General features: G+C 31.9%; 1 protein-coding gene across 1 annotated transcript; it reads left to right on the forward strand.

Annotated features, from left to right (window-relative positions):
• Nucleotides 1-10,977: 10,977 nt before the first annotated feature.
• On the forward strand, nt 10,978-13,736 carry LOC117170279. Its single transcript, XM_033356945.1, has 2 exons — nt 10,978-11,063; nt 13,061-13,736. The coding sequence occupies exons 1-2, from the start codon at nt 11,003-11,005 to the stop codon at nt 13,648-13,650; spliced, it is 651 nt and encodes a 216-aa protein (XP_033212836.1). The 5' UTR covers nt 10,978-11,002; the 3' UTR covers nt 13,651-13,736.
• Nucleotides 13,737-21,469: the final 7,733 nt, after the last annotated feature.

The following is a 21,469-nucleotide window of genomic DNA, read 5'->3' on the forward strand; positions in this document are numbered from 1 at the left end:
CCTAGAAAATTCATTTCTTTTATTGTAAAGGTACAGCGTTCTTATAAAAAAACATTTTAAAAACTTGTTTGGTCTAGCTTTCCTGATAAGGCGCATTTTGGTCCTGATGTTCGTAAAAAATATTGTGTGAAATAAGAAATTAAATTTTTCGAAAAAAATGAAATATCAAAAGCAGTTTAACCACAAGAGATTTAGAAATAGGATACAAAAAATATTCGGATATACGCTCAGTTTGATTTTTTTAATGTAAAACATTGCTTTACAAAGAAGTAAATTAAATTTTTTAAGTCAGGAGATAAAATGAAACATAATAACGAAATTCTTCTGGTATTTTATCTAAAAATTTGATTTTGACCTGCTTTTCGCACAAAAAACGTGATAAGAATGTGTTCGTTAAAGCCGAAGGAGCTTTAACGAAAGAAAATTCACAATCAGTCAATTTCAGTTTTTGATGGTTTGACTATCAATGTTAAAAGTTCTGTGCAAAAATCTGTGAAAAGTTTAATTACTGAGCTTTTAGCGCGAGCTAAATATTATACCGAGCGCGAAGCGCAAAATCGAAGCGCTGCTCTCATTAGAACTTTCTGCTTATCGCAAATGTGCGTTAAACTTCACATAGGCTGCCGAAAAACTCAATAATATTATAGAAAAATGCATTTATTCCTGTGTGGATTCTAACAAAATTTCTATTATAAGACATTATATTATAAGAAGATCAGCTACAAAGTATATGAAATGTTGTTGGCAATTTTAAAAGATCGTTCAACCTTGAAAGATATGGTAATGATTCTTCCACGTAGTCTTCATTGATTGGAAGTTTTTATAATTACATACTTAATGTGATTATGACTAACTGATAGTGACTAGTATATATAGCAGTAATAAATATATTTTATCTTTTCTTCTTTATTGCTTAGAAAATCTTCATAAAATGATGAAGATCCGTATTACCACGCTGTTCCCTACAATTTCGGTTTTTCTGCTTTTTTGTGGTAAGAGAACTTAAACTAATATAAATTCTTTAAATTTAAAGCCAACATCAAAAAATAAGGAATCAGTGAACTTTTAAAGACTTCGCACTATATTTTTAGGAAAAGTATACTTTTCTACTCTTCTCTTTTTTTCGCGCTGTTATTTTCACTGTATTCGAATAGTATACAGCTAGAATAATATTTTCGGTACACGATTCGTTTTTTTTGTGTTCTTTTTTTTTAATTAATTTCTTCAGTTTGAAATATAATCGTTTTGATGATAGATGAAAATTAATTGTTGTTAGTTAATGTTCATCGTTGAATATACATTTTATTAGACAAAGATACCTCTCCTCTCTTAAACTGAAAAATTAAATTTAACTTTGTGGTTGAACTTTCATCGCTTTTTAATTTAAATTTAACTCTTGATGTTTTAAGTTAGTTTGAAAATTCATCTGTATATTGGGAATAGAAAATAAATCTTTTCGTAAAGAATTCGCCTTTTCATTTGAAAATTCAACAATTTTGTCAATTTTTTTGTTAATTTTTATAATAAATCGACCCTAGATTAAGCATAATTTTTAAAAAATACAGCTAGTTTGTAAAAAATGCAACTATTGGGTAAAAATTTCTTTAGTTTTTTTAAATTTTATTGTGTTTAAGAACATTTTTCTTCTTGGATGAAGAATTCCTTTTGAAATTAAGATTCGGAGATCTGCTAAGAAATTCGGCTTTTTAAATAAAAATTAAACTGCATTGCTGATTCAAATGGAAGTAGCTTCGGAAAAATAATTTAATTTTTAAAATAATAGTTCAATCTTACGCTATAAAAGCTACATTTTCATGTAAAAATATCAGTTATTGAAAAACGGAATATACACATTTTTAGTTGAGAAAATCATTGACAACAAAATTTTGTATCAAAAGAAGAACCGTTTGTAAAACAAAAGTTGCATTTTTATCAAAATTATAAAGAAGTTAGTCTGAAGTAGAAGGTTTAAATTAAGAGTGATATTGTCGGATGATTCTGATGTCAAGACAACAATGGATTTTTTATGAAATTTTCGTATTTATTTGTCCCCTTATATTTCTCTCAAATTATTTTTAATTGTTCCGCAGAGGCCCATATATCAGCGTAATAAGGGGGGATGTACAACCAAGCCCGATTTGACAAGCAAAGCGGTCAGCATGATAATCCCAAAAAATGCTTAGAAGCAAAAAACTTATATATTTAGAAAAATCAGTCTCGTAGCTGAGATTAGAGTCTGAAATATGAAAGCGATTTTAATTTTACTTTCTTTTTTATTTTATTTTATTAACGCTTTTCACCCTAATACAATTGATTGATAATTTTCTTTGATATATAATAATTTCATATTCATTACGGACTTACAAATGTTTCCTAATAGTTGAAACATAGCTGTGAAGTGTTGTACTGAGTGATCAGGTGGAAGCAGCATCAGATTTTAAAATGCAAAATACAAAGTAAGCTTATTTATAAAAGAACGCCTTCGTTGTTTTGACAACATTCATCAATGATTGATTGCAAATGTTTGCATTGTTAGAAATCTCGTTTATTGAGTTAAATGATCTACACATATTTAACAAGGTAAAATGCGATCCATATTCGGTCTTGTAGGTTGGAATTTTCAATATTACATTTTGTCTCAACGATTTTGTTCACACATAAAAAGAGATGGCTTGCAGTATTATAGAGATGTCAATTATATTATTAACTATCTTATATAAATACGTTTGTCGCAATTCAAATTTTGTAAATGCAAGCGATTCCATGTTTATTAATTCAGATACAGTACTCAGCTAACCTGTTTTATTCGGGGTCCTCAACTTAAAGGCTGATACTTGTGCAAAACAATTTTGTACAGATTCTATTTTATCCTTGTATACAGCTTGGTATGGAGACAACATCAAAGATGCATATTCTAATAGTGGACGCACAATCAACACGTAGAGTTTTCTTAGCGTTCTTATTTTTCGGAAGTCCCTAGAGACTTGAAGAATAAAGCCCATCAATTTAGCTGCCTCTATTACAATATTTACAAATTATTTAATAAAAGTGAATCTGTTGTCAAAGGTACCTCCTAGTTAGCTGATGCTCGTGGTTTTTTGAAGGAGAGACCTAACTATAATATATTGATGATTTGTGGAGTTTACTTTTTGGGTGAATCAGATAACGTAACATTTGTGGATATTAACACACTTTCAGATAAAAAATTTCCAAACCTTACATGTTGAGATGTCTCCTTCAAGTTACTAATAAGTCATAGAAGTACTGATCTAGTGACAGCGTATGCTTTTAGTTAGGATTATAACAGATTATGATGGACTCGATCGAATGGATTTGCAAGATCAGTATAGATTACATCCACTTGCTTTCCGGAACCTATACATTATGTTATATATTATCTATAAACTTTGAGGTTTTTTAACCATAGAGCGGTTTAGACAAAGCCCGTGTTGCTCGTGAGAAAGTATTTTATTAACAGAATTCTGAAGGCGATCGCCAACAATATTATGGTGAAGCTTAGCAGCAACGTTTAGCATAAATATAGGTCTACAATTTATTACTTATGGTCGAGGGCCAGCTTTGTATATTGGAATAACTAGAGCAACCATCCAACATCTTCGAAATTCGCCACTCTTAAGTGATTTGTTGAATAGTATACTTAGGGGTTCCAAAAAGAGATCCACATTGAATAACGAAACAAGGAAGCACACCATCTGATCCATCCCCTTCATTCGTTGCCAAATTCATTATTTCGTTATAAACTAACTGTGGTCGTATTTCTAGACTTGAAAAACCTACGTTATAATCATAGTTATATATAATCATAGCTACAGATGTGTACTGATTTAAAGTAATCAGACATACATCAACAGTTTCCTTGCCATCGATCGTCTCCCTGCCATTACAAGTCACATCATTCAGAACAGAAGATTTACTATTTACATCATTAACAAATCTCCAGAATGTCCCTAAATTGTCCTTGATATCTTTTTCTATTTTCCTTATATATTTTTAATGCAAAGGATCGTTTAATTTATTGCACCTGCGTCTGAATAAGTCGAACATGTTATAGTTAGCTAATGCCTGATTTTGTTTATATTTCTCTCGATCTTTCTTTTTCGACGAGACTGATTGCTTTAATTATAAAACGCACCATCTAGGGTATGTTGTCATAAACACTTTTTGATGAAACATGTCCTATTGTTACAAAATTAAGATGCTAGTAGGGGTGTTAGTTGAAGTTTGCCGGTTTCACTCATAGATGTCGCTAGAGAAATGTATACATTTCTATGATTTGGCATCTATGTCATATTTTTCTATGGACAATAACCTTCAACAATACACAATTCCATATTGCTAAAAAAATAGCATCATAGTTGTTTACCTCAGTGAATATGTCGAGTTTCGTTCCAAGTAAATCGCATTTGCGGCATTCGTTGCTTTTCTTATTTCGTCAAAAGAAGAAAGCAGTTGAAGCTCACCGATTGCTGGTAGAAACTTATGGTGAACGTGCTACAGCGATTAGAACATATGAGACATGGTTTCGTTAATTTAAAAGTGAAGATTTCGATTTAACAGACAATGAACATCCTGGCGCAGCGAAAATTGTTTGAAGATGAGGAATGGCAGGTGTTATTGAATGAAGATCCAACCCAATCGCAACAACAATTGGCACAAACACTAAATGCGATCGGAGGAGCAATTTTCCAACGTTTAAAAGCCATGGGAAAAATCCGAACGTATGGAAAATGGGTACCACACCAACTGAACGATAGACAAATGGAAAATCGAAAAACCATTTGTGAAATGCTTCTTGAACGGTTCGAAAGGAAATCATTTCTGCATTAAATTGTCACGGGGGACGAAAAATGGATTAATTTCGAGAACCCGGAGCGGCAAAATCATTGCTTTCACCTGGTAAGGTCGGCCCATCGACTCCAAAGCCAAATCGCTTTGGCCGTAAGACAATTCCTTGTGTTTTGTAGGACCAGTGTGGTGTGGTGTACTTCGAGTTATTAAAACCTTGTGAGACGGTGAATACGGATCGCTACCGACAACAAATCATCAATTTGAATCATGCGTTGATCGAAAAATGGCCAGAATGGGCCCGAAGAAAAGGCAAAGTTATCCTACAACATGACAACGCACCGTCTGATACCTGTAAAGTGGTGAAGAACATATTAAAAGCATTGAAGTGGGAAATATTATCGCACCCACTGTACTCTCCAGACCTCGCCCCGTCCGACTATCATCTTTTCGCATCGATGGGACACTCACTCGGAGAGCGGCGCTTCGGCAATTTCGAAAAAGTCGAAAAATGGCTCGTCGAATGATTTGCCTCGAAAGAGAAAAAGTTTTTTTGGAATGATATCCATGATTTGCCTGAAAGATAGGCAAAATGTGTAGAATCCAATGATCAATACTTTGAATAAAATTTTTTTGAGATTCCCTTGAGGATTAAGTGTTTTCTTTACTGAAAACCGGCAAATTTCAACTAACACTCCTGGTAAAAGTATTTGACTGCTATTTCGATGTTATCACTTATTAGTTCAGAGAAACAGTTTACCTCTGCGAGGTATTCTAAAACTTCTTGATATTTTGCGTTCTGAAAATCAATAGTAAGGAGGACATCTGCTTTATGAGAGAAAAACTTAGTAACCTTATGATTATTTCAAAGAATGGGTGGTGTGAGTAGTCACAACGAACTAGGGGATCTGTTTATACTTGCTTATTTAGTTCTTCGATATTTGTAAAGGGTAAATCTAAGATAGAACCGCGTTCGTTTATTATCCTATTTACTTGATTGAGATTCAAAAAAATAAAATTTTTACATAGCATTTTAGCTGAATATAATATAACACCTTCAGTTGTGAGTTCCAATTCCGTTGTGAGTCCTATATCATCATTGATACAAGAGATTCTAGGTAAAATATAATCGCCTACTATTACCAGCTTTTAGCGGGGATATTGACTAGCTACGCTGTTGACTGTGCTCCCATGGATTAGGTAGATATATAGTACACGAAGGGAGAAACATACATAGAGCTGATGATGTAATTGGTGTGAAATACATTAATATTACAAAAAATCTGTTCTACCGAGCTTTTATAAATAGACGCCTGATTATAATATAATGTATTACTTACTGCAATAAAAACTCCACATCCTCTACCGCATGTAATGGTGTTTGACAATGTGTCCTTTCGAAAAATATTGTATTGATTTAGGCCTTGTTTAGCATCGCTTATTCCTGGATGTAACCAAGTTTCCATTAATATAATAATATCCCACGATATTGAGGAGACTCATATCGCATTTCCTAAGACTCTTAATTTGATATGCAAGCCCCTCACATTTTGATAATAGACAGAGACTTATGTTAATGCAGATGACTTAGGCGTACCTGCTGGGACTTTCTTCAGTTTTATTTGATTTGTTTTTGTTTGTTGCCTGTTTTTTTAAAATAAAACTTTGATTGGCTAAAACTTTACGTCAGACTTCTTGCCACTCTGTATATTCTTAGTCAGTCTAACGACATATCGGCTTTTTTAAATATATTCTGAAGATTTGATTTATCCTCACCGATTTCGTGAGTTTAACCTTTATAGCTTCAAGATTTGTCTCAAGTAATTTGACCATTATAGCCTCCATCGATTCACTGGGTTCACTTGTAATTAGTGACTTTGGTCTGGAAGAGCAGCATTTTAATATTACTTCTTCAGGAATAATTTTCAATCTTGTTGCACACCTTCGTGAAATTGTACCGCAAACAGTACATTTAACATCTGTGCATGGAACTAGTGATACTTGTTTTAAAATGAACATTGTAAACAAAAGTGATCGTATTGGTTGAATTATAGATGTGCACCTTTAAAAACCCGCTCTATTTATACGCTTAAAAATTGTGTTCATAACAGTTAGTGGCAGAGTCGCGAACCACTCAAAATCACAGCATATTTTCACTAGTAATTTAGATGGAGAACAATTATACGGCAGTTAGTGCACCGCACTTTCTTACTAGCCCAATTTTTTTAGAGATAGTTGAAGAAATATAGACACAAGAGTTGACAAACTTTGAGAATTTAATAGCTGGCACAATATTATAAGTACTGGTGTTACAACATTCTCGAATCGCTTTTGTTTCCATTCAAAAACACAACTTCATTTCCATTTCATTCACGCATAACACAATTTTAGAATTAAATAAAGGTCCACGCATTGTTACGAGACAAATTTAGCCTATACCGGTATGAGAAACGATGCAAAGACTTTAAAGGATAATGTAGGAGAGTCGCCACATGACACTCGGCAGACATTTTGAAACTTAGATACTAGAGGGAGCTTTATCAAATGCCCCTATTTCGGATTATGGTAAAACTTTTGACTGTTTAAACCTTAAATTATTACTTATTCAACCATAGACATTCTTTTTCTCATTACGTGACTAATCTCGAAACGCGGTCCTTTTTCCTGAAATAACATCAGGGCCTTCCTCATGAATTAAAAAAAAATTTTCTATTTCTTATTGCAGGGGTGAGTTTTGAGTCTTCACCTAATAGGGAACCCATTGCTCTAAATTGCTCTCCTCCGAAGTCTGCTTCTGCTGAACGGTTCGGATCCAGCTCTCCTCGTAAGAGATCCAGGTCAAGGTCTTCCTTTGCCGAAAATACTCTTACCCCGTACCTTCCTGCCAGGATTATTGTTCCACCTACCCGGCTGCCTTCTAATGATGGGCATGGATATGAACTTGAAGACTTGGAATTCATTCAAGTCACTTCTTGTAGTAATCAGCACCGGAAATTCCGATTCGGGAGATACACTTTTCCTCCCACGACTTCAGTTAGAATAAAAATACCAGCCACAAGTAAATTTGTGCCTCCACCACTCAATGAACAAATTGTTATGTTTGCATTCGATGGTGACTTATATGCAATTTTGGAGACTCCTAATCATTTTCTTGGATTGTATACGAGAGATAAAGTCGAGAAACCGCGGGTAAAAATGAACATGCGAACTGGAATGGTTAAGCCATTGACCGCAGACGAAGCCTATGATGTTCCGGTTGGTCGCCGTGGCCTTATTTCCCTAGATTATTTGATATCCAAAGTTGGATCAAAATGATACAGATAACTTGCGATCAAAAATCACAATAAAATGTCAATGTAATATTACTCTTTAAGATTTCAGTCTTCATTATTCCATTTCGCAGCCAGTATTTTGTCGCAAATAGATTCCATTTTAGGCTTGCGTCAAACATACAATAAATAATTCGTCAAATTTGTTTAATACTTTAGGGACTTACTTGTTGAGTTATCTTTAATCTTTGAAAGTTTTCAAAAGCTTCAAAAATGCCAAGGCCTAAAAAATCCAGAATATTCAAAGAATGCTATTGAGCAATAGATTGAAATATTTCATTATATATTAAATTTTATGTATTGATATTAATATGATACAAATTCGGATTTAAAATGTGTCTTTTCGAAATGTACTACATTTTTTCCTCTTTTTTCTTTCATAATCTTTTTCCTATTTTTCACTTTAACAAAAACTGAACACATAACACCCTATAAGTAAATTAAACTATTTTCTAGTGTAAATTACATTTTTTTGTAGAAATTTAACTATTTTGTTGAATTTTTTTATTTCCATAAACATATAACCATTTGGTGGTCATATTTTTACTTGTTTGGTTGAAGTTAAACGGTTTGTTTAAAGATTCAACTGTTTTATTTCAGGATTAAAACATTTTGTAAAGAAATTTGTTTTCCGAGTTGTGTTTTTTTAGACTTATAATTTGGTTTGAAAATATAATTCATTAATTGCTTTGTTTATTATTTGTCGACTTGTTCATCTTTTTTAGTTATAAATTCAACTTTTTGTTTAATAATTAAACTATTTCATTTAAAGTTGATTATTTTTTGATGAAAATGAGTTTTTTTTCAACTGAAATGCATCTACTAAATTTTGGATTAGAAGATATATTTTAGACTTTTTGTTACATAAGTGAAATATACTAAGGAGTATTGTTATAATAAATAAATACCTTCGAATTCAATTTTGGGTTGAAAAATTTTTCTACGGAAAATTAACTATTCTATTCTGTATGTATTTTCAAATAGAAAATTCATCTGCTTGTATAATATGTAAACACATTGATTGAATTGTACTCGCGATCCCTTTTCTTATATCTTATATCTGACAGATGGATCCATGGATCATATAAGATGAGAGTGAAATTTTTTCATCGAATTTTAAAATCACTATTTAGATCAATACTTCAAAGAGGAAAACTAATAATATTAAAATTAGTTTTAAGTCGTTAAAACTTTCTGAAAAATCGTAGAAGATGTAATCGCTTCTGATTTGATAAAAATAGAAATACGTTCACTGATTTACCTACACCTTAGTATGATGATACTCGCTTCTTTTTCTTTAGAACCACGTGAAAATATTTCGCACAAAAACAAAAGTATTTCCCTGTTAGGCTGAGTAAAGTTTGTCACAAAAGGATGATGTTTGCTGAAAGAAGGTTTTTTCATGCTAATAAACATTTTATTAACCTTAAAGGGGGGAGGGTCGGTAAGGCCGGTTTTTGGCCTAATTTATTTTTGGACCAAAAAATCTGAAAAAATCATGGTAGTATCTTATAAGTATCCCGAGTCGATTGCACGCTAAACGGACTACCTTCCACCCCCCAGCCACCCCCACCCCCTACAAATATAGGAAACACCACTACCCACCAACTGTATTTTCGAGAGATTTGTCACTCTTAAACATGTATTCTGAGGTTAGCTCGGGTTTACTATGGTTTCCGGGGTCGCCGAATACAAATCTGGCGTTCAAAAGCCTATAACGTATTTTTTTGGGTTTTTTTAGCGTTTTCTCTCGATTTGACCTTCCAATGACCTTGAACCTGACGCGCTAAAAGTCAAAGGACGCCAGATTTGTATTTGGCGACACCGAAAACCATAGTAAACCCGAGCTAACCTCAGAATACATGTTTAAGTGTGTCAAATCTCTCGAAAATACAGTTGGTGGGTAGTGGTGTTTCCTATATTTGTAGGGGGGTGGGGGTGGCTGGGGGTGGAGTGTAGTCAGTTTAGCGTGCAATCGACTCGGGATACTTATAAGATACTACCATGATTTTTTCAGATTTTTTGGTCCAAAAATAAATTAGGCCAAAAACCGGCCTTATCTACCCTCCCCCTTTGAAGCAAAATTCTATTCGTGTCGAAAACCAATTTTTTTTCTTAAAAATTGATAATTTTATTTAAAGATTTCGTTCTATACGTAAAAAATATTATCTGAAATAAGAATTAATTTTTTTTTTCAAACTATGCAAGGTAGAAAAAATTATTTTGATAGGATGCATTGTTATTGTTTTGAGCGTAAGAAATAACTTAAAAAATTGAATATAATATAATTATTTAAAAAAATAAATTGCCCAATTTCCTTCACCTAAAAGAGATTAACAAATTGGTACGGTTTTCTTAAGGGAGCGCAATGAGAATGTGCCGGCGCAGCAGGCGACTTTCTTCTCAAAGCAGATATGCATTCAACTTCACGTAGTTCGCAGAAAACCAAAATAACATAATGGAAAAATTCCCTAATTCCTGCGTCGATTGTAACAAAATTGCGGGCAACCTGCACGAAAATAAAAAGTAAATTAGGATCAGATTTGTTCGAACTGATAACAATTATCAGGCATTCGAAATTTTTCTTGCTAAATCGATTTTACTGATAATAATTTTTACATCAGATGAAGAACCTGCATCTATTATTAGAAAATCAGCTACAAAGTCTATAAAATGTTTTTGACGATTTTATCTGTTTGATCAACCTTGAAAGATATTGTAATGCTTCTTCCACGCGGTCTGCATGCATTGTAAATTTTTATAATTCTGTAAGTTATGTTGCAATGGTAACTGGAAAAAACTAGTATATATAGCAGTGATAAATATATTCAATCTTTTTCACTTATCATTTAGAAAACATACCTCAGATGATGAAGATCCGTATCGGCACACTTATCCTCACAATCGCGGTTTGCCTGCTTTTATGTGGTAAGAAAACTTAAAATAATATAAATCTTAATGTAAATATTAAATATAAAATATATCAACAAATTACGATTACTCTAAATGTTAATCTAACATTCAAAATAAACAAACAGTGAACTTTTGAAGCAACATATTTTTGATTTAAACTGAGGAGGTAGACAGGTTTTCGTCGTGACTCGTGACGTAAGAGGGATAAGTTACCGCCGATTATGATATCACACATTGAAAATAAATATGGGAATATTAATTTTTTTTTAATAGTTGAAAAAATAAAAAATTGTAATTGTAGGTCACAAGTGAAGAATCTCAACTCAGTTTTCGCACTTTATACTTAGCAAACGTACACTTTTCCACTCTTCTCGTTTTTTGCACTGAATGTAAAAGAAATTTACGACCAGTAGAACGAAAATAACATTTTATTTGTCAAAGATCCCTCTCCTTGCTTCAACTGCAAAATAAAACATTCACTTTGCATTTGAAGTCAGATCGATTTTGAATATTAATTAAACTTTTGTATTTTTTTTTCAGATTGAAAATTCATTTGTGTATTGAGATTGGAAAATACAAATTTTGCTAGAGAATTCGCCTTTTTGGGTTAAAAAAAAACGATTTTGTTGATGTTTCAAAAAGATTTACAATAAAATATACTCTACATTAAGCTTCCTTTTTTAAAAATAAATTCAACTTTTTGTATAAAATGCAACCATTAGGTGAAATTTTAATTCATTTTTTAAATATTTAACTGTGTTTTTGAACATTTGTAATTTTTTAAATAAAATATGCCTCTTGAAAGTAAAATTCAACGGTCTTCTAAATAATTTGGCTTTTTGGATTAAAAATTAAACTGCATTGCTAATTCAAATGGATTTAACATAAAAAAGTAATTCAATTTTTTAATTATTAGTTTAATGTGCAAATGAAAAAGGTATATTTTCATTTTTAAATATCAATGAATAAAAAAAAGGAATGTACATATTTTTAGTTGAAAAAATCGTAATTTTTTCCACTGAAAATGTGTATATAAATAATTATTTATCACCAAAATTTTTTTCTTTAAATTGTAGAATATAAAGCCAAAAAGTTTCATTTGTAACTAAAAAAGAATCATTTTGCAACTAACTTCCTGAGTTTTTAGCTGAAACATTTTATTCGCGACAAAGAATGGACTAGTTCAATCATATGATAGAAAAATTAATTTTTAACAGAAAGTGGAACAACTTTTCTTAAAAATAGACGAATTTTAAACTACAATAATTGAAAATTGAAAATAAAAGTGATTTTGTCGGACGATTTTGATGTTTAAGCAACAATTTGTTTTTTATAAAAATTTTGATTCACTTGTCTTCTTACATTGCTTTTAATTTTTTTGATTAATTGCTCAGAGCTACATATAGTGGCATTATAAGGGCAGATGTACAACCATCACTGCTTCTAGAAACAAAAAAGCTAGCATGATCAACCTAAAAAATGGTCTAAAATTAAAAAAATGAATATACGGTGAAACCCTTCAATAACCCCCCTTCTATAGCACTTCCGAGAATTTACGCCTCGCCGCAGTTAGGTGTAACAGGAGTTGCGTGGGGTCTGCCGTTGCCACTCAGGCGAGCACTCAGGCGTGAGCAAAAAAATCGGAGCGGGCTATAATGAGTTAATTACCACCCACCGTCAGCCCCAAAGTCGGTGGTATAGAAGAGTTTCCGTGTATTTAGAAAGTTTCGTTTTGTAGCTGAGTGCAGAGCCAAAAATATGGAAGCGATTTTGAAACTATAATTTTATTATTAATTTGTACTGTGGGGCGCGTTATCGAATTTGGGCCCTCAATTCAAATTATGATGTGACGGCTCTCTGGTCAGACCCTGAAAAATATTAGTTATTTCACCATATAAATTCTATTTCTGCTTACCTGACTGATCCTCAAATATGGTCCGATTTTCTGAAATAACATTCTAGCCTTCCTCACGAATTAAAAAAAAAAAATAATTCTTGATTTCTTGTTACAGGCCTGAGTTTTGAATCTTCACCTAATAGGCAACTAATTGGCCTAAATCATTCTCCTTCAAAGTCTCCTCCCCCTGAACGGGTCAGATCCAGGTCTCCTCGTGAGAGGTCTAGATACAGGTCTTCCCTTGTCGAGAACCCTCTTGTCCCGTACCTTCCTGCCAGGATCATTGTTCCACCTACCAGACTGCCTTCTAATGATGGGAATGGATATGAACTTGCAGATATGAAATTTATTTGGCTCACTTCCTGTAGTAATCAGCGCCGAAAATTCCAATTCGGAAGATACACTTTCCCTACCAAGACTTATGCTAGAATTAAAATACCAACTACGACTAAATTTGCGCCTCCGCCACTTAATGAACAAATTGTTATATTTACGTCCAATGGTGATATTTATGCAATATTAGAGACTGCTAATCACTTCGCTGGATTGTATGAGCGTTATAGAGGCAAGAAACCCCGGGCAAAAATAAACATGCGAACCGGAATGGTTAAGTCATTGACCGCAGCCGAAGCTTATGATGTTCCAGTAGGTCGCGTTTGTCTTATTTCACTAAATTATTTGATATCCAAAGTTGGATCAAAATGATTAATGTGAGGCTCACACGATACATATTAAATAACAGGGCGGAATAATTAAAGATGTTTAAAGAATTCTATTGAGAAATAACTTTAAATATTTTATTGTGTATTAATACCTAATTATTAATAATAATATGATATAAAATTGAATTTAAGATGCGTAGGTGTCCTGAAATCGGAAAGTTTAAAATAAGAAATTAACTTTATTTTCAAAGGAAAACGTCTAGTTTTGTAAGCTAATGTATGTTTAATAAGCAATAAAAATACCTTAAAAATTCCTATATATTTATAACAGCCGCTAGAGTTTTTCCTTTTTTCCCGTATTCAATCGTTTTCTCGCTTTTCACTTAAGGGCAAACTAAAATTATCGTACTGAAAAAGGGAGTGTACCTATTATTATGTTAAAAATTACGTTTCTCTGTTAAAAATTCAACTACGTTGTGAATTTTTCTTTCAATATAAAGATAACCATTTTCTGAACACATTTTTCCTTTTTTGGTTGAAGTGGAACTTTTTGCTTGAAGATTAAGGGGGGTTCCTATTTTGTTGGGCCGAAATCCGGCTGTCTTTTTGGGAATATTTTTTGAGAAAAGTATAAAATATAGGCTGAAATTTTTCACAATTGCTTGTCCATATTAATTGTAGTACTACAAAATTGGTTGGGTCCTTACATAAAAAGGGGGGATGGGGGCACCAGTCAATGGCGGGTGGTCGGCGGCGACTTTTCTCACTGGTGGAAGATCTGTCCGACGTAGAAAAAATCTGAAACAAAAAATCTAAATGTTTTCTTTATCTACACACTACAGCGCACAAAGTAGACTAGAATGAAGAAAGAAAGATGGTCCATACAAGCCACCCTTCTCACTCGTGAAAAACAAGCTTAAAATCGAAACCGGTTTTTCTATCAAAAAGAAAAAAAAGAAAAAGAAAAAACGATTTTTTTTTACCCAACAAAGTAGGAACCCCCCTTAATCTATTTTCTCTGACAATTGACTCATTTTGTAAAAATTTGTCTTCCGAGAAAAATCAAACTGCTCTTTATTCAAAATGAAAATATCTTTTTTGTATTTTTATTTATTTCAAAAAACCCCTAGGGCTAATCAGTCCTCTAAGGAACACAGTACGCATAATAGAATATATAATTAATTACAAGCACTGATCGATGAAAGTTAAATGTACGTTAGAATTTTCACAGAGTTGTATAGTACAAACAAAATGAAATATACTGCCGGTAGTCTAGAATCGTAGAAGCTGCGTTGAAGAAGAAAGAATCAGCGAAGAAAATAATTTATTTAAATAATATGATTTTATTATGGCATATTAATATATAATATACAGTTGATTGAAATAACATCTATTACATTTTACTTCGAGTATTATGTTGAGTAAATATGAACTTCTTAATTTTTGGAGATACATAATTGGTTTGAAAATGAATTTTGTTTCTTGCTTTGTTTATTATTTGCCGGTTTTTCTTTGATGAAAATAAGTTTTTTTAACCAAAAGGTAGCTTTCTTCCAGTGTCTGGTTTGATCGATCTTGTAACCTATTTCAAAAGATTACTAATGCAAAAGGTTCTGATTTCAAAATTATTTTCTAAAATAAACTAAGCATGTTGCTACCCAACATTCCATTGAATGCAAAACTGTGTTGATTTTGCAAAAGAGAATTTTAGTTGCTTGCTGCTGGTTTTCCAAGTATTCGTATTCGTATAATTTCTGTCATGAGAGGTGCTACAAGATTTATCGCAATTCGTTAAATGCAATAATTTGGTTCATCAAGCTTGCACTAATATTTCGTCCAAGAATCTTAGCTTAATGAAAAAGGCAAGAAAAAAAATACTGTGGGAAACATTTACCACTCTCGTTGAATAGCTGCTTTCACAAACAATCAATTTTGCATCAGTACTTTTGACACGACTGTAGCATCACACACGTCAGACATACAAGTTGTACTAGAAGAAACTAAGCATTTTAAGAATAGAGAACTGACTCAGATCTTTCTACATTTTTATTTAAAGTTTAAATGTCACTTTCTCGATCAGACTGCCCTTGACAAAGCACTTGAGATACATTGTTTACATGAGAAAACTTCAGATAATTTCCAGCTAATTGTGGGCCAGACTTCTAATGCGCTCGGAGGCCACCTTGGGAATGATAGTCTTCTAAATATTAAAGGACTCAATCCAACTAGAGCAAATCTACAAGTCACCCAACTACCGCCCAAAAAATTCGGTCAAGATAAGTACATTCTCTATATTAGAAAAGCTTTAACTCCGTATTTAGGGTGGATATACAAAGGGACCCTTCAGCTAAGAAGGAAAAATATAATTCAATACTTATGGATCAGTGACGGAAAAATGCTCCGTAGAAAGGAATACGGCTCAAGGCGAGTTATTCTCATCCATCTACAGGATTTAGACTCGCTACCATAGCAATCAGGGTGTTCATAACTGAGATTCAAAACAGAATCTAAATACACCTAATAATCTAACACCCTATTTCCTTCCTTTCCAATACAATTTCCTTTTTTTTTCCTTTTTTTTCTTTCTTTTCTTTCCTTTTCTTTCCTTTCCTTTCCAATACACTTATAGGGTATGCAATTCGCAGCCTTTTCTTTAGCAATTCCTTTTACATAATTTCAACCGAAAACTCGAAATTCATTATTTTTCTCTCTTTTTTTTTGAATCTTTGTTTCAAATACAGCATTTTGCTTCACAATGAATGTGATGTTGCTCAGGATTGATGCACTATTTTGCGTCAAACCAGATAGTTGCATTTTTAACCAAACAGATCAATTAATATCAATTGAAGGGATCAAACTCAAAACATAAGTTTTCAACAAAACAGTACGACATGTAGCCAAATAACAGAATAATAAACCACAAAGATGCTATGTTATCCAAAAAGGTTTGTTTATTAAAAAAAGACAAGTTATCAAACAAATAGTACAAGTTTCTATACTAAAAAAACATAAATTTTAGACCGACAATTCTATAGTAAAGTTTTTTTGTAAAGAATGTGAATTTTAATTTTTAAAAAATACAAATGTGCGCCAAAATATTCACTATTTTAACAAAATTGTTAATACTACGAAGAAAAAAGGCGACTCATCTTCAAAAGGGTTGAATTTTCAACTAGAAAATTATATCATTTTAAGAAAGAAGCTAATTTTTTGCTAAGAAGTTAAATTTTTCAATTCATAGTTTTATTTTTAACTAAATAGTTGAATTTTGTACCAAAAAATAGTCAAATTATCAACCAAACTTACGAATATTTAACAATAAAGTGTAAGTGCCACAAAACATTTTTATTTTCTACCCATTTTATATATTTTTAAGCCAAAAAGACAAGTTTGTACAAAGCCGAATTTATTGTAACAAGAGTTCAACATTAAAAAAAATATTTGAATTTTCGAATAAAAAGATGAATATATTCAAGGAAAAAGAATTTTGTAACCTAGAAGATTTATTTTTAATTAAAAATTAATTACATTAGTTATTTTTATGAAAGTAAAAAAAAATTATTATTAACAAGTAAATTCATCTTTTTTGTCACCATTGAAAACATTTTTCTTCTGTATTGTAAACAATGTAGATATTGTGGACCTTCAAAATCAAATTATTGTACAGAAACGTTCGAAATTGAAAGTATGTACTTTCAATTGGAAAATTTTGTATTCGACAAATTTTTCAACAAGTCTGAACATGAAAGCTCCATAAAAAAAATTGCTATTATAAAGGGAATAATTTCTTCTTTTTCGAATCTTTACAATTTTAGAATTCTGAAGTTTCACACGAAGCATTAAATTATAAAAGTTTTCCTATTTATAACTTTAAACTTTCTAATCAACATTGAAATTGTGGAATTTCTAAAAGTCTAATGGATGTTTTAAACATTCTTCATTTCCGAATTTTAAAACATTTTGCATTCAACCGTACTTTTCATTTGGAACTTTCTTTTAGAATAATTCCGTTTTCAAGGATTATAATTGAGACAGTTTTTTTTTATTCTGACTACGTAGAATGAAGTTGTCCTTATTTTGAGTTTTAACAAATTTCTGTAGTATATGTTTAAGTTACATCACAATTTTTGAATTTAATACAAATTTACATTCCTAAATATTGCTACTGTTTGTTGAAAATTTATGTTTTGAGCTCCATCCCTTCAGTAAATCCTGAGCAACATCATATTCATTGTGAAGCCAGCAGCTGTATTTGAAACGAAGGTTGAAGAAAAAAAAAGAGACAAAAATCATAAATTTCGAGTTTTCGGTTATTTGAAAAAGCATTGGCTAATTTAAAAGCCAAAAGTCAGATATTAACAAAAAAAAGTTTTTATATAATTTTAGGAAGCAAAATATCATAACTGATGTCATTCCAAATAGAAAACATTTTTATGAAACATGTTGAAATTCACACAAGAAAAAACTTTAACTTTAACTATTTTTTCGTTGCGATTAAATGTTTTCTGATCATTGCTTCTTACTACTTTTTGCAACAAGATTGCATTTTAGTCAATAACGGCTCATTGTCTTTGGGAAAACATTCTCTACAACTCAACTGTTTTCAATTTTAAAAGTAAATTTTTCAATGTCTTCTATGACTTCTTTTTAACTCATTCCCGAGTGCGGGATATTCCCGATATTTGTGCGGATTTCAATATATTATTGGGCGATTTTCATAACAATTAAAAAAAATGGAATTACGTATACTAAAACTGATAAAAATTGTTACGCATACAGAATATGTATAGCTCAGTTGATTATAGTGATAATAATTCTTACATTCGATGAATAATCTACATATTTCGTTATCACAAAAACACCAATTAAATCTTGTTGTTGATTTAAGTTGTTCTTGTTACCTTGAAAGATATCGTAATACTTTTTCGACGTAGTTTTCACATAACTGAAATTTTCGTAATTTTGTAGATTTTGTGACGATGATAACTAAAAGTTTCTAGTATATATAGCACTAACAAATATATTCAATCTTTCTCACTCCTTGTATAGGAAATTTTACTACAATCATGAAGATTCGTTTTAGCACGCTCATCCTTACAATCGCTCTTTTTCTCATTTTTTCTGGTAAGGCACTCAACATAATGTATATCTTATTGTAAATGTAAAATACTACATAATCCATCAATTAAAATTTTTCTAAATGTAAAATTAGCATTAGAAATAAGCAGGCATGGCATTTTTAAAAAAACATATGTTCGAAGCATACTGAAGGGGGGGACAGAGATTATTGTGGATTTTTAGGAAACCTGTACTTTTTTCTTGTTTTAATATTTCTGGCTGAGAGCTAAATTAACTTTTTAATTAACTTTTTGATCTTTTACTCTCCGTAGAGTAAAAATAATACTGATAATTTTGTAGGAAGGAGCTAGTTTTTGTGGCACTTTATGAATTTGAACAGGAAGGGGGTGATAAAGAATATGACATCAAACAGAGATCTAAAAATAGGCTGTACATACTCATGTTTTCAAGAAAATTTCTACTTTCTGTGGTTCTTACTTTTAAAGGCAAACTAAATTAATAAAACCCAATCATAATATCCAACTTCTTTCATTGAAAGTTGAGTCTTTTTCATTTAATATTTTAATTTTCTATTCAAACATCGTTTTTTGTTTTTCTGTTAAAAGTCTATTTCTTCAATTGCGAATTTAAATATTTAATTTGTAGTAAACAATTCATGGTTGTTATTTTTAATTTGGTGGAATTTGAACAAAAAATGAGTTTTAATCAAAATAGAATTCATGGATCTGAAAAACGAAATAGTTGCACGTCTGTTGCGAAATTTGCTAACTCTATTAAAATTCATCATCCGGTAACGTTCGGAACATTATCTGAGACCTTAACGTTAAATCGGATGACCTCCCATGCAATGCTTACAATGGTAGTTTTTCTAGAATGCGTTATACAATTTAGGTCAAAAATTCGGATTCTTAAATTTCGTCAAATTTTCCAAAAAAGCAATCTAGCGTTCCTCACGAATTAAAAAAAAACTATAATCTTCAATTTCTTGTTATAGGCGTGAGTTTTGAGTCTTTTCCTAATAGGCAACTTATTGACCTAAATCGGTCTCCTCCAAAGTCTCCTTCTCCTGAGCGGTTCAGAACCAGGTCTCCTCCTGAGAGCCCCAGATCCAATTCTACTTCTGAGAGGCCTAGATCTAGGTCTCCTTTTAATAATTCCATATCCAGGTCTGCCCCTGCCGAGAATCCTCTCACCACGTTCCCTGCCGACAGAGTTAATGTTCCACCTACCAGGCTGCCTTCTAATGACGGACGCGGTTATGAAATTGAGGAAATGGGATTTATTCGACTTACTTCTAATATTAATCCGCACTATATTTTTCAATTTGGAAGGTACACTTTTCCTCGCAATACGCTTGGTAGAATTAGAACACAATCTCGTAAATATGTGCTCCTACCACTGAATGAGCAAATTGTTATGTTTAAATCTAATGGTGACATCTATGCAATATTAGAGATGACTAATCATTTGGCTGGATTGTATCTGTTTCGTGGAAAAGCGAAACCCCGGGTGAGGATGAACATGAGAACCGAAATTATAAGGCCATTGACGTCAGATGAAATTTTTCAGGTTCCAATAGGCCGCATACGCTCTATTTCATTAGATTATGTCATATCCAAAGTCGAATCAAAGTGATATACGAATTAATAACTTGCGATTGTAAGTAATAATAAAATATCAATGTATTATTGATCTTCAAGATTTCATTCTTCAGCCCATGTCCCAGTCAGTCTTTTTTGGCAGGTGGATTTCTTATCGGACTTACAAAAAAACATAAATTAAAATTATGGACTTCTGTTAAAATTTTAGCGAGAGGCTACTCACTGAGAAATCTTAGATTGCTGCGCTGTAAATATTAGGAGAACTTATAACTTAATATATAACTTATATAACTTAATATTAGGAAGAAATCTTAGAAGTCTTAGAAATATTTCGCCAAGCATCGAGCAATCACACGCTCGTGATGCACACGACAAACTAGTGAGTCGAACTAACAGCCCACTCCATCCGAACTCCACCGAGCTTAGCCGAGGCTGATTTTTCCTCGAGAGTCATTTTGGTGACTTATTTTTTATGGTGTAGGGGTTCAAGGTTTCATGAAACTTTTGAAATTTCAAAGACTTTATAAGTCTCAAATCATTGGTCTGAAAAATTTGAAAACAAAATGTATAGTTTTTAAAGATAATATATATTTGAAAAGGATTAAAAATTCCTCGAAATTCATACTTATTATTGTGGATACTAGAGTTTTTCGTCTTTGCTCCTCTAAAAACCTTGTTGGCGCTTTTCTCTTAAATGTAAACTGAACTTATAGAATCCAATAAGAAAATTTTACTATTATTTATTATAAATTACGTCTCATAATGAGAAATTCAACTATTTAGTAGAATTTTTTTGCATTAAAACGTACAGAACATTGGTAAATATAGAATATATAGAATTTTTCTTGCTCAATCAATTTCATTGGTAATAATTTTTACATTGAATAAAGAACCTTTATCTTTTATTGAATAAATATCAGCTCACAAAGTCAATGGAATGCTGTTGACGATTCAAACAGTTTGTTAAACCTTGTAAGATATAATAATGCTTCTTCCATGTAGTCTCTTCATATTGGAATTTTTTGTAATTCTGTAGGTTTTGTAGCTAATAAAAATTGATGCCGCCTAGTATGCATAGCTGTGGTTAATATATTAAATATTTTTCACTCAGCAATCAGGAAATCCTTCTAAAATGTTGATGATTCGTATCAGCACGTTCATCCGTAGAATCGCTGTTTTTCT

Source organism: Belonocnema kinseyi, chromosome 3 (assembly GCF_010883055.1).
Source record: "Belonocnema kinseyi isolate 2016_QV_RU_SX_M_011 chromosome 3, B_treatae_v1, whole genome shotgun sequence".
Lineage (NCBI taxonomy): Eukaryota > Metazoa > Arthropoda > Insecta > Hymenoptera > Cynipidae > Belonocnema > Belonocnema kinseyi.

Bases quoted from the DNA above. Each gene is read 5' to 3' on its own strand.
- LOC117170279 (XM_033356945.1), top strand. From the start codon at position 11,003: ATGATGAAGATCCGTATCGGCACACTTATCCTCACAATCGCGGTTTGC. The intron at 11,064-13,060 runs GTAAGAAAACTT...TTCTTGTTACAG, and splicing joins GGTTTGCCTGCTTTTATGTG to GCCTGAGTTTTGAATCTTCA.